This window comes from Pristis pectinata, chromosome 9 (assembly GCF_009764475.1).
Source record: "Pristis pectinata isolate sPriPec2 chromosome 9, sPriPec2.1.pri, whole genome shotgun sequence".
In the NCBI taxonomy this organism is placed as follows: domain Eukaryota; kingdom Metazoa; phylum Chordata; class Chondrichthyes; order Rhinopristiformes; family Pristidae; genus Pristis; species Pristis pectinata.
The window spans coordinates 37,116,448-37,127,655 of record NC_067413.1 but is presented as its reverse complement, the minus strand read 5'-3'; the positions used below and the strand labels follow the sequence as shown (position 1 = coordinate 37,127,655).

The following is an 11,208-nucleotide window of genomic DNA, read 5'->3' as shown; positions in this document are numbered from 1 at the left end:
ATGTATTAAGATCAGTAGTAAGTACTTCATGATAAATTTGCTAATCACTTCAATCAATAAATTAAATAATTTCCTGCCATAAATAAAGTCTGACTATCATGCTCAAAATCCTTTAAAATGACTAGACTAATAGATTTAATTGAGTTAAACTGTTAAGAATATCAATTTTATAAAATTGGTTCCCTGTGAAGACTTAGCATTTGTAAGAATGTTGTCATTTCAGATTATAATTATTCATCTGAACATTTACAGAACTTGCATTTTCCTTGGGTATCAAGTTGGCTTACACTGGAAACTCAAAGGAATATTTGTTCCTATAATTCAGATTTCTTAAAAAATTGAACTTAAGTGAACAGGATTTGGTTGGCAAATGTACAGTTTAATGTGAATAGTAAGCTCTTCAGATCTGAAAATGGCAGAATCATCTTGGTTAATGCAGTTTTATGTTCACCAACATGTTTGCAATTGATCTTGGACAAAGGAAAATGTAGTAGGTAAATAAATGTAGATGACTGCTGTGCACTGATTTAGTCTTGAATTGTCTAATAGCTTTTACCAATCTTACTCATGAAGATTGATGACTAATGTTTAAAGCTAAAGACATTCATTGCTTTAAGAGTAGACATTAGCAAATTGGCTAATCAGATGGTAGGCATATATAGGTCATTTTCTGGTTGGTAAGATGTAGAGAGTGGTGTGTCATGGCATTGACACTGAACGACTTGTATAAGCATCTTGGGTGAAGGTACAGTATTAACTTTGCTGATGACATGGAGGGAGGTAATACAATAAGTTGTGAAGAGGTTATGAGGCTACAAAGTCAGTTTATTGTCATGCACAAGTACATGTATGTACAGGTTCAATGAAAATCTTACTTGCAGCAGCATCACAGGCACATAGCATCATTTAAACAGCATTCACAAGAAAAACTACAATACAGTCTTGAGCTCAAATCTTCTTGTAATAAAGGAATATATACAGTTTGCCTTCCTAGTTGTTTGCTGTACCTGCATTGTTAACTTTCTGTGATTCATGTGCAAAGATACCCAGGCCCCTCTGAACACCAATGCTTTTCAATCATTCACTCCTCAAAAAAATACTGCACCTTTTGTGTTTATTCTTCAAAATTGATTACATTTTTCACATTATATTCTATCTGTCTTGTATTTGCCCATTCACTTAGCCTCTCTGTATCACCCTCTCTGTATCACCCTCAAGCCTTCCATGCACTCTAGTTTTTATTTAAAGACACATACAACTTACATAAATTATTTTAAAATATTAATTAAAATAAAAAACTTGTTTACCTTTTCTTTTTACTGAAGGTTGGTGACGATATTCATTTGAATAGGACTGCACCAGTTGCACAGCCATTATTAGCGTAAAGTTGAGGCAGATTTGACTCAGTGCTTCATCCTGGACTCGGTTGAGTCTTGCAGTACAGGAAGAGGCCAGAAGCATTATATAGGGACAGAAATTTAGAAATATTCTGACACATTTACTGCAGCTGGCCAGTATTTCCCGACTGAACTGTCAATTAGATGCCAGGGTGACAGGCCCCGTGGCTATTTTATGGCTTGACTAAAAATACCTGCCTTGTCCTCACAACCAGTGATACCTTAGATATCAAAATAACAATTAACCTAGCATAAATTGTTGTTCTAGAAGAGTTTTCTCGTTGGAATGTGGGGAAAAAAACTTTGCTGAAGCAATAAAAATCAGTAGACGGAAATCTTCATCGTTTAAGGTAGTTGTATGTGCATGCGATGGACAGAAAGGTCTGAAAATCTGCTGCCCCTTGAGGGTTCGTGTAATCCAACAGCGTTGAGACCCAGCGGCGGTGTCCGCTGTTGGGTCGCATGCGCAGTAGGAGGATCTGGCGGATGAACGCTGGTGAGAGAGAAGAGGAGATGGGCCCGGGTGAGTGGGGAGGGGAGGTCATTTGGGGAGTGAGGTGGGTTGGGGGAGGGGGTTTGGGGTGGGGGAGTGGAGTGGGGAGGGGGGTTGGGGGAGTGGAGTGGGGAGGGGGGTTGGGGGAGTGGAGTGGGGAGGGGGGTTGGGGGGTGGGTTGGGGGAGTGGGGGGAGGGGGGATGTGGGAGTTGGGGGGAGGGGGGATGTGGGAGTTGGGGGGAGTGGGGGAGGGAGGGTGGGGGAATGTGGTCGGTGGGGGAGGAGTGGGAGAGGGGAGTGGGGTTGGGGGTGAGGGGGCAGCGGGGAGTGGGAGAGGAGTGGGGTGAGGGTAGGGGGAGTGGGAGGGGTGGGGGGTGTGGTGGGGGAGGAGGGAGGGGGAGTAGGGTGGGGAGAAGAGAAGAGGGGAGGAGGGAGTGGGATGGGTGTGGGGTGAGGGGGAAGGGAGTGGTGTAGGGGGGTGGGAGGGGGGAGTGGTGTAGGGGGGTGGGAGGGGGGAGTGGTGGGGAGGAGAGGAGGGGGGAGGAGAGGAGGAGGGAGGGGGGAGTGGGGTGGGGGAGGGTGGGGAGAAGAGGGAGTGGGGAGGAGGAGAGGGGGGGAGGGGATGGAGGAGAGGGGAGGGAGGGAGAGTGGGAGGAGGGAGTGGGGGAGGGGTGAGGGAGGGGGTGGGTGTGAGGGGGTGGGGGAGGGTGGGACGAGTGGGGAGGGAGGGACAAGTGGGGTGGGACGAGTGGGGAGGGAGGGACGGAGGGGTGGGACGAGTGGGGTGGGAGGGACGGAAGGAGGGGCGGGTGAGTGGGGGAGGGATGGTGAGTGTGGGGGGCTGGGAGGGGTGAGTGGGGTGGTAGGGAGGGTGTGGAGCAGGAGAGAGGGGCTGAGTTGGGCAGGAAGGGGAGAAGCAGGAGTGAGAAGGGGTGTGGGGGAAGTGAGGAGGCAGGGGAGTGAGGAGAGGGTTAGGAGTATTGGGGGTTAGTGGGGAGAGGCGCGGGATGAGAGGCCTGATTGGGGTTGTGGGGAGGAGAGGCCTGGTGCTGTGTGGGGTGGGGAGAGGTGTGCGTGAGGGGTAAGAGGCCTGGTGGGGATGTTTGGGGGGGAGGGGAGGGGTGTAGGAGGGAGAGGTGAGTTGGGGAAGGGAGGGGTGTAGGAGGAAGAGGTGAGTTGGGGAGGGATGTGGGAGGGAGAGGTGGGGTGGAGGGGAGAGGCAGGGGTAGAGAGGTGAGGCGGGAGTACGACAGCGGGATGGGGGAAGAGTGCGGGAAGGGAGGTGGGGTAGTGAGGAGGAGTGCGGAGAGGGAGGTGGGGGTAGTGAGGCAGAGTGGGGGGAGAGTTAGGCATGGCATTGTCATGGGGAGTGAGGCGGCTGGGGTGTAGGGAGCAATGTAGGAAGCTGAGTGTGGGTGTTAATAAGCCCAGTGCCTGGGGCGGTTACAGTCAGGTTGGGGGTTGAGGGGTTGACAAAGGACAGAAGTGAGGTGTGGGGAGTGAGGTAGGGGTCAAAGGTTGAGGGAAATGGCGAGGGATTGCAGACTGGGGAGGGTAGATTAGGGCTTTAGTGGGGTGGTGAGGAAAGTGGTCAGGGGTGGGGAGAAAAGAGGGAAAGGGGAGAGTATGTTAGGAAGCAGGTTGGGTGGGAGAAGGAAGGAGGTGGACATTGTGCCATTAGAATGTATCTCCAATTGATTTTAGGATTTCTTAGAGAAAAATACATGTTCATCTGTCAACTTGCAGATCAACACAAGACATTTGAGCCCCAGTGACTAAGGCACTGTAGTTCCATCTGGTGACCCATTAGTGATAGATGATGAGAGGCTGCTGCCATACAAGTTGCTAATATATTTCACTATTTCAGTACTAAATGCTGTCCTTGGTTGCAGCAACCCAGGAGAGACTGTCAAAGAAAATCTGAAACATTTTCACACTTCAACAGCAAATTACTTTTTTTTAAAAAAATATGGTTCAGGTAGTATGCAAGGATATATTTTATCTATCTGTATTAGATAGCAAAAATAGAGAAAAATAGCATCACAATATTAATAACAATGCATTTATACATTGTGAAAAAATCTTTTCATAGAGCCATGGCTAAAAGAATTAAATATCAAGGATTGTGTTGAAGGCGGAGGGACAGCTAGAGTAGTATAGACATTTAGACAGGGTACTCTAGACCTTGGGTGTCACCACTGACCTCTCCATCAGAAGGTTAGAAATGAGGATGTGTTGTTGATTGCACCAATGTTCAATTTCAATTCGCAGTGCTAGGTAATGATGCAGTCTGTACCTGCATGTAGTAAAACCTAGATAAGATTCAGGCAGTGAATATTCCCCATGATGTTCAATGGCATTACCAATGCTGAATCCCTCCCACTCAACATTCTAAAGGATTACCATTGAGCGGAAGCTTAACTGGAATGATCACAAAAATTGTGGGTACTCAAAACAGGTGAGAGGCCGGGTATCTTGCAGCAAATGATTCTCCTGACATACCAAAGTCTTTTCATTGTCTGCAACATATGTTGAGACTACTCTTGACTTTCCTGAATGAATGCAGCTCTAACAAACATAAAGCTTTTCATCATTCAGGACAAAGTAGCTTGCTTGAATGGCAGCCAATACTCCACCCTAAACATTGACTACCTCCACCATTGGCACATGGAGGCTGTAGTGTGTACCATCCGCAAAATGCACTGCAACAGTTACAGTGCTTCCCAAATCCACAATTTCTACCACCAAGGAGGACAGGGCAGCAGATACAGTACATGGGAACTCTACAACCAGTGAGTTCCTCTTTAATGTCTGGCACCTTGTATCACTGATTCTTTTCTCATTCTTGTGTTTAATTGCTGGAACAGTTTATTCATATTGGCTGCAGAGATTCAAGATGGCAATTTACCACCACCTTGTCAAAGATTAATTAACTATGTGCAATAATTGTTGGCTATATCACCAATGCCAACATCTGGTGAATGAATTTTAAGAAAAAGCAACGGAAGACAAGGTGATCGATCGAATCACTGAAAATTGGAGATGCACAGTTGGAATTAGATTTATTATCATCGACTTAAATGACGTGAAATTTGTTGTTCTGCAGCAGCAGTACAGTGTAAAGACATAAAATTATTATAAGTTACAAAAATAAATAGAAGGAATAACAAGGTAGTGTTCATGGACCATTCAGAAATCTGATGATGGAGGGGAAGAAGCTATTTCTGAATCGTTGAGCATGGGTCTTTGTCCCAGTGGTCAGAATTGGAGGAGTAAAGATTCTGAAGTGTTGCTGGACTGGAGGGGGTTACAGTTAGGGACAAGTGAGCTTTGGAATGATCTAAACTGACAGCTGACAATTTTACATTGTTGGTATTTCTGATGTGGGTCCATAAGAACAAGAGGAGGAGGAGTGGGGTCTATAGCCCCTCATGCCTGCTCAGCCAATCAATAAATTCTTAGTTGTTCTGATCTTTGGCCTTCATTGGGTGTGATAAATGAATGCAAATTAGGATGGAGCTTGTAGAGTATTGGTAATTGGAAAAATGTTGTTCATAGGGTGCCATAGTCGTGCTCTAGGTAGTACAGTGTCTCACAACTCCAGGACCCAGGTACAATTCTGATCTCCAACTATATGGAGTTGGCACATTCTCCCTGTGACCACATGGGTCCCCCCACCCCCTCCTCCCCCCCCCTCCCCACCCCCCCCTCCTCCCCACCCCACCCCCCTCCCCACCCCACCCCCCCTCCTCCCCACCCCACCCCCTCCCCACCCCACCCCCCCCTCCCCCCACCCTCCCCCCCCTCCCCTCCCTTCCCCCCCCCCTCCCCCCCCCTCCCCCCACCTCCCCCCCTCCCCTCCCCCCTCCCCCTCCCCCCCACCCCCCCTCCCCTCCCCCCCCACCTCCCCCTCCCCCCACCCCCCCCCCACATGACCACTGGGAGAATCATGTGGATGTTAATGGGCATGTGTAAGAGAAAAGGTTACAGGGAAATAAGAGAGAGAATGGGATTGCTTGGGGAGCTGGCGTAGACTTGATGGACTGAATGTTCTTAATTTCTCCTTGCTTTACCACTGAACCTATTTTTTTTAAATAATTGTTGGAGGTGATGAAGAACATTTATGTGGTTGTATGGAAAGCAAAATACTCTACAGAAAATGTGCAATGTTAATGTTGAGCACCATTGATTTCATGGAGGGATATGATTGCAACTGAACTCTTAGTGATTCTGGGTATATCTGTTGTAAAATAAGATAATCCCTGCTCTATTAAATACTATTTATGTCATTCTTTGATTACAGAGAAAATTAGTAATTAACCAAGAACTTTGTGCCATTGGATGCTCTGATATAAACTATTGTTGATTCTTTTCTGCACGCATAGCAGTATAATGCTATTACAGCGCCAGCAACCCGGGTTCAATTCTGGCCACTATCTGTAAGGAGTTTGTACGTTCTCCCCATGTCTCTGTGGGTTTCCTCTGGGTGCTCCGGTTTCCTTCAACATTCCAAAGACGTACGGGTTAGGAAGTTGTGGGCATACTATGTTGACGCCAGGAGTGTGGCGACACTTGCGGGCTGCCCCCAGAACACTCTACACAAAAGATGCATTTCACTTTGTGTTTTGATATACATGTGACTAATAAAGATATTTTAACCAAAGTGGATAACAAATTCATTGTTAGCTTTAAGGCAGAATTGGACCCTGGAGAAAATTGGGACCAAGACACTGAGGGGACACTAGGTGCATAACTCTAAGCCAAAATGCAATTGGAAATAAGTAAACTAACAATCCTATAAATTCTTTTCCTTTAAGATTTATATCTAGGACTGCAGTATTTTTCTCTCAGCTTTTTCCCCTTCCTTCCTGACATTAATTCCCTCACAGGCCTATAATTGTTGCAAGTTTGTGTATTTTCTTGCTGTAAAGCACCTAGACATGTGTTAATGAAACTAAAAGTTTATTATCATTACAGTGTGAAATTGATGGCAACGGTGATTTAAAAATTTTCCCTTAAAATCCTTCCTGGTTTGCTGTATGAGAATTATTCAACACCAGTGATTGATTGTAAACCTGCTTGATGATATTACAGATGCTGGGTTCCATGGATCCCTTTGAATGGACGCCTGGCAATAACTGATGTCAGGAAAGGATAAGTCCATGACTTGCATCACTAGATCTTGTTGGCAGCTTTCTTTGCCACCAACAAGCACAGTTATTCTGGCCATTCCAGTCCTATCCTCACCCAGGGTTTACCACTGAGTACGTGTATGCACACGCTTTCAGTAGAAGTCACTGATTTTCCATTTGCGATCCTAGGGAAATATCATTGCCCCTCTGCGAGATCTGGCATTGAACCTGCAACTTCCAAGTTCTCAATTGGTTAAAACATTACCCTTAGACAGTGGGAATGATGAGGTGGCAAATCCCAAGGCAGGAGCAGTATTTGTATTATATGTACAGCACATTTGTATTCTATATACAGCACTTGTATTCTGATTAGTTTTGCTGTTAATCGCCTAAATAATTTAAAGTCTCTGTACCACCGGTTATTGGGGTGGGAGAAAGAGAACATGACTTATTGAAAAAACTGTTCTATTGAAAATTAAAACTGCTCAACTTGGTTTACTGGTGGCAACGTCCACTGTATCAACACACACTCGCTTAGAAGAACATGGTGTGCAAGAGAGATCAGTCCTAGAAAGTTAAAAATGTTTGGTATCAGTGAGAGATAAGAACATGTATTGCTCAAAACATTCCTTTATAGTATCAGCATTTTATGGTTTCCTATCTTAGTCATTTTTATGGTCTTTAAGACTTATCTAGGGAAAGAATTATATAACTTTCTCAGACCGGTCCCGCAACTCAGTGTCGAAATGCAATTGAAGGTTTTAACCACAAATATTGAAATACCTCGTCTTGAAAATACTTTCCAGTGAGACATCACGTGGATGCCTTACAATCAATAAAATGTAAACTATTTAACTCGTCCTTTTCCTTGCCATGAAAATAAAACGAGATTTTTTTCGTACATTTTTTCCAAATAAAAAAAATGCTTTTTAACATTTCAGTTGTCGGCGTGGCATTGAGGAAGTCCGGATGTTTAAGTGACATCGCGAGAGATCTTAAGGTCGTGTTGGTCTCTCCGCGGCGCCCATTTCAACACTGCAATTACCCAACAATTTCGAGGCGTCCCCGGGACCTTTTGCAAGGCGACGAACGCAATGCACCAGCCGGTTGAAGACTGCAAATTTAGTGACTGAAAAGGGCCCGAATATCTCTCTCGGCGGGTTGGTTTGGAATTTGGGAGTGAAACGGAAAATGGAAAAAAGCCTCGGCTCTCTTCAGCTGTTCGCCCTACCTGTCAGCAAGCTGGCTTCTTGGACAGCAGCTGTAGCAATGGTGTTTGGTGGTGTCTTGCCTTATATTCCTCAATATAGGGACATTAAACGTACCCAGAATGCAGAGGGATTCTCCATCTACGTTTGTCTGGTGTTACTTGTGGCCAATATATTAAGAATATTGTTTTGGTAAGCATGCACGAAACTTTATCAAACTTTTTATAAGCTCACATTAATCGCACGAATCGTTTGTTTTTTAAAATAATATACTTTTGCACTGTGTATGTTTAATTCAATGATTGGGGTATTTGGATACCAATGAATATTATAGTTTAACCTGAGAATCGTCAAGTGTGATGTCCTAATGTTTTTTTTTAATTTTAAAAGTATTTGCTTTGACTTTCGGGAAGTTAGAATATCTATGTTTCACAATGTCGCCTTGGCCGAGGGGATTGTGATTTATTTTTACACTGACTGGCAAACCGTATTTTGCCTGGATTGTAGTTTCATAGATGTGGATGTCGGAAGTAACAACTTGTTCTTGGGTAGGATAGTGAGTGACAGGTGTGTGCATTGAGTCATCACAACTGGGTGTAATTCAGATGTTCATTCTCCAGCCGGCAGTCAGTGGATAGTGATTAGAACTTTCAAACATAAGAAAATAGGAGCAGGAGTAGGCCTCTTGGCTCCACAAGCCTGCCTGTCATTCAGTATCACCTGCAAGACTAAGGACCAGCTGGATATAAATGGGAGGCCTTTCGGACCACGTGTGGCATGCTGTTCCAAGTCCTGGAGTCAAACCTTTCTGAAGGATGTCTTGGCCTCTTGACAGAATGCATTGTGAATTTACTAGTATGCTACCTGGATTCTGAGCTAAATTATGAGAAGCAATTAGGCAGAACAGACTTGTATTTCCAAGAAATATGAGTGTTTGGGGATGAATTTGTCCCTGTTTGCATGACGGTAAGCATATTTGATTCAGTTGACAGAGCTTCTTCAGGTAGTACAGACCAGCACTAGGATCATAGCATAATAGAAATTGGGCTTTGGGTGTGAAGTTAGAAAAGGGTGATAAAAGTTTGGATTTCCTTTCTGCAAATGCCAGGTGGTGTGAGATAAGATAAATTTTATCTGAAATTGATAGTTAAAATAAGCAGAGACTGGATAGGAGGGGACTGTTAAGGAGAGATTGGATAAACTGGTATTGTTTTACCTGGAGCAAAGGAAGCTGAGGGGTGACCTTATAGATGTTTCTAAAATCATGAGGGTCATAGATAAGATGGATTGTCACTGTCTTTTTACCAGGGTAAGGAAGGCTAAAGCTGGAGGGCATAGGTTTAAGGTGAGGGTGAAAGATTTAAAGGGGACCTGAGAAGCAAGTTTTTCACACAGTAGAGCTGCCAAAGGAAGTGGTAGAAGCAGGGACAATTACAATGTTTAAAAGGCATTTGGACAGGTACATAGATAGGAAACATTGAGGGTTATGGGCAAAATGCAGGCAAAGGGGACTAGTTCAGGAAGACACCTTAGTTAGCATGGATGAGTTGGGCCAAAGGGCCTGTTTCCATTCTGTATAACTCCATAACTATATTTTAATTAAATGGCATCTATGTGGAGTTAGGTCATAGATTACCCATGATGTGATTGAATGGCAAGACAGATTTGGGTAAAAGGCTGTTCCTGTTTTTTTAAAAAAATTGAACAAGGTAAAATAAGTGGCCCAATATTTTACTACCACAGTAATATTGCTGATAAATGCTATACATTTAAACTGCTGTAATAGTCAATTATCCAGTAGAGAATTCTCATCACAATCTGATTTTTAAAAAAAAGCCCCAGAATTTTCTGGTGTGCACCCCATAGCACCTTAAAATTTGTCCTTCATCCTCAAGGGAGTGAGTGGGGCAACACTTGGCACTGAAGGCCCAGGCCAAAAAAAATTGCAGTGGAGGCCTAATATTGCAGAATGAACAATTTTTGCTTGTGTATAGCCATAGACATGATGTAGAACACATGAGTAAGATGCCCACTTGTTAAAGTTGAGATTCTTTCTGTAGCTTGTAAAATTCAAACGCAGTAGGCATCTGATGCCTTCACGTAAAAACTAGAAATTCAAAGGATGTGTTTCTCCTGGAATCAGAATGAGGATTTTGGGTTACTTGCAAGTTAAAGTAGAGCTGCTGCCTCACACCTCCACTATCTGTGTGGAGTTTGCATGTGCTCTCTGTGACCACATGGGTTTCCCTCGGGTTCTCTGGGTACTTCCCACATGCCAAAGACACATTGGTTCGTAGGTTAACTGGCCACTGTAAATTATCCCTAGTGTAGGTTGGTGTGTGGTAGGAGAATTAAGATTGAATTGATGTGCATATGAGAGAAAGTGGATTGCAGGGAACTAGGTGGGGGAATGGGTTTGATGGGATTGCTCTGATAGCTAGCATACACTTGATGGGCCAAATAGCTCCCTCTTGCGTCATAAGAACTGTGGAATATGAACTAACATGACTGAAGGCCGATAACCTGTTTTTTTTTAAGTTTATTTATATTTCCTAGTTCTGGGTGTCACTGGCAAGGGCACCATTTATTGCCCATCCCAAATCTCTATTAAAGGTGGAAGTAGACCATTGCAGTCCTTCTGGTGAAAGTACTCTCATAATACCATTGGGTAGAGGGGAGAGTTCCAGGGCTTAGCAAGTGACTTTGAAGGACTGGCTATATATTTCCTAATCAGGATGGTTTTTTCCCAGGTGCTTGCTGCCCTTGTTCTTCTTGGCGTAGAGGTGATGGCATTTGGAGGTTCTGTCAGAGTAAGTTCGTTTTGTGGATGTACACACTGCAGCCACAGCACACTAGCAGTGGAGGGAATGCATGTTTAGGGTGTTAGGCAGGATGCCAATCAAGCTGTTGTTTTGTTCTATAGGGCATCAAGCAACTTTACAGTTGTTGGAACTATACTCGTGCAGACAAGTGGAGG

At 44.4% G+C, this 11,208-nt stretch overlaps 1 protein-coding gene across 2 annotated transcripts in view; it reads left to right on the top strand.

Moving 5' to 3' along the window:
- Window positions 1-1,824: 1,824 nt before the first annotated feature.
- The window catches only part of LOC127574586 (solute carrier family 66 member 2), a 42,006-nt gene continuing 32,622 nt past the window's right edge, over window positions 1,825-11,208 (top strand). For both annotated transcript variants that reach the window (XM_052023704.1, XM_052023703.1), the window contains exons 1-2: window positions 1,825-1,920; window positions 7,965-8,423. In XM_052023704.1, the coding sequence (XP_051879664.1) occupies window positions 8,215-8,423 (209 nt within the window). In that variant the 5' untranslated portion in view covers window positions 1,825-1,920; window positions 7,965-8,214. The remainder of the gene's footprint in view (window positions 1,921-7,964; window positions 8,424-11,208) is intronic.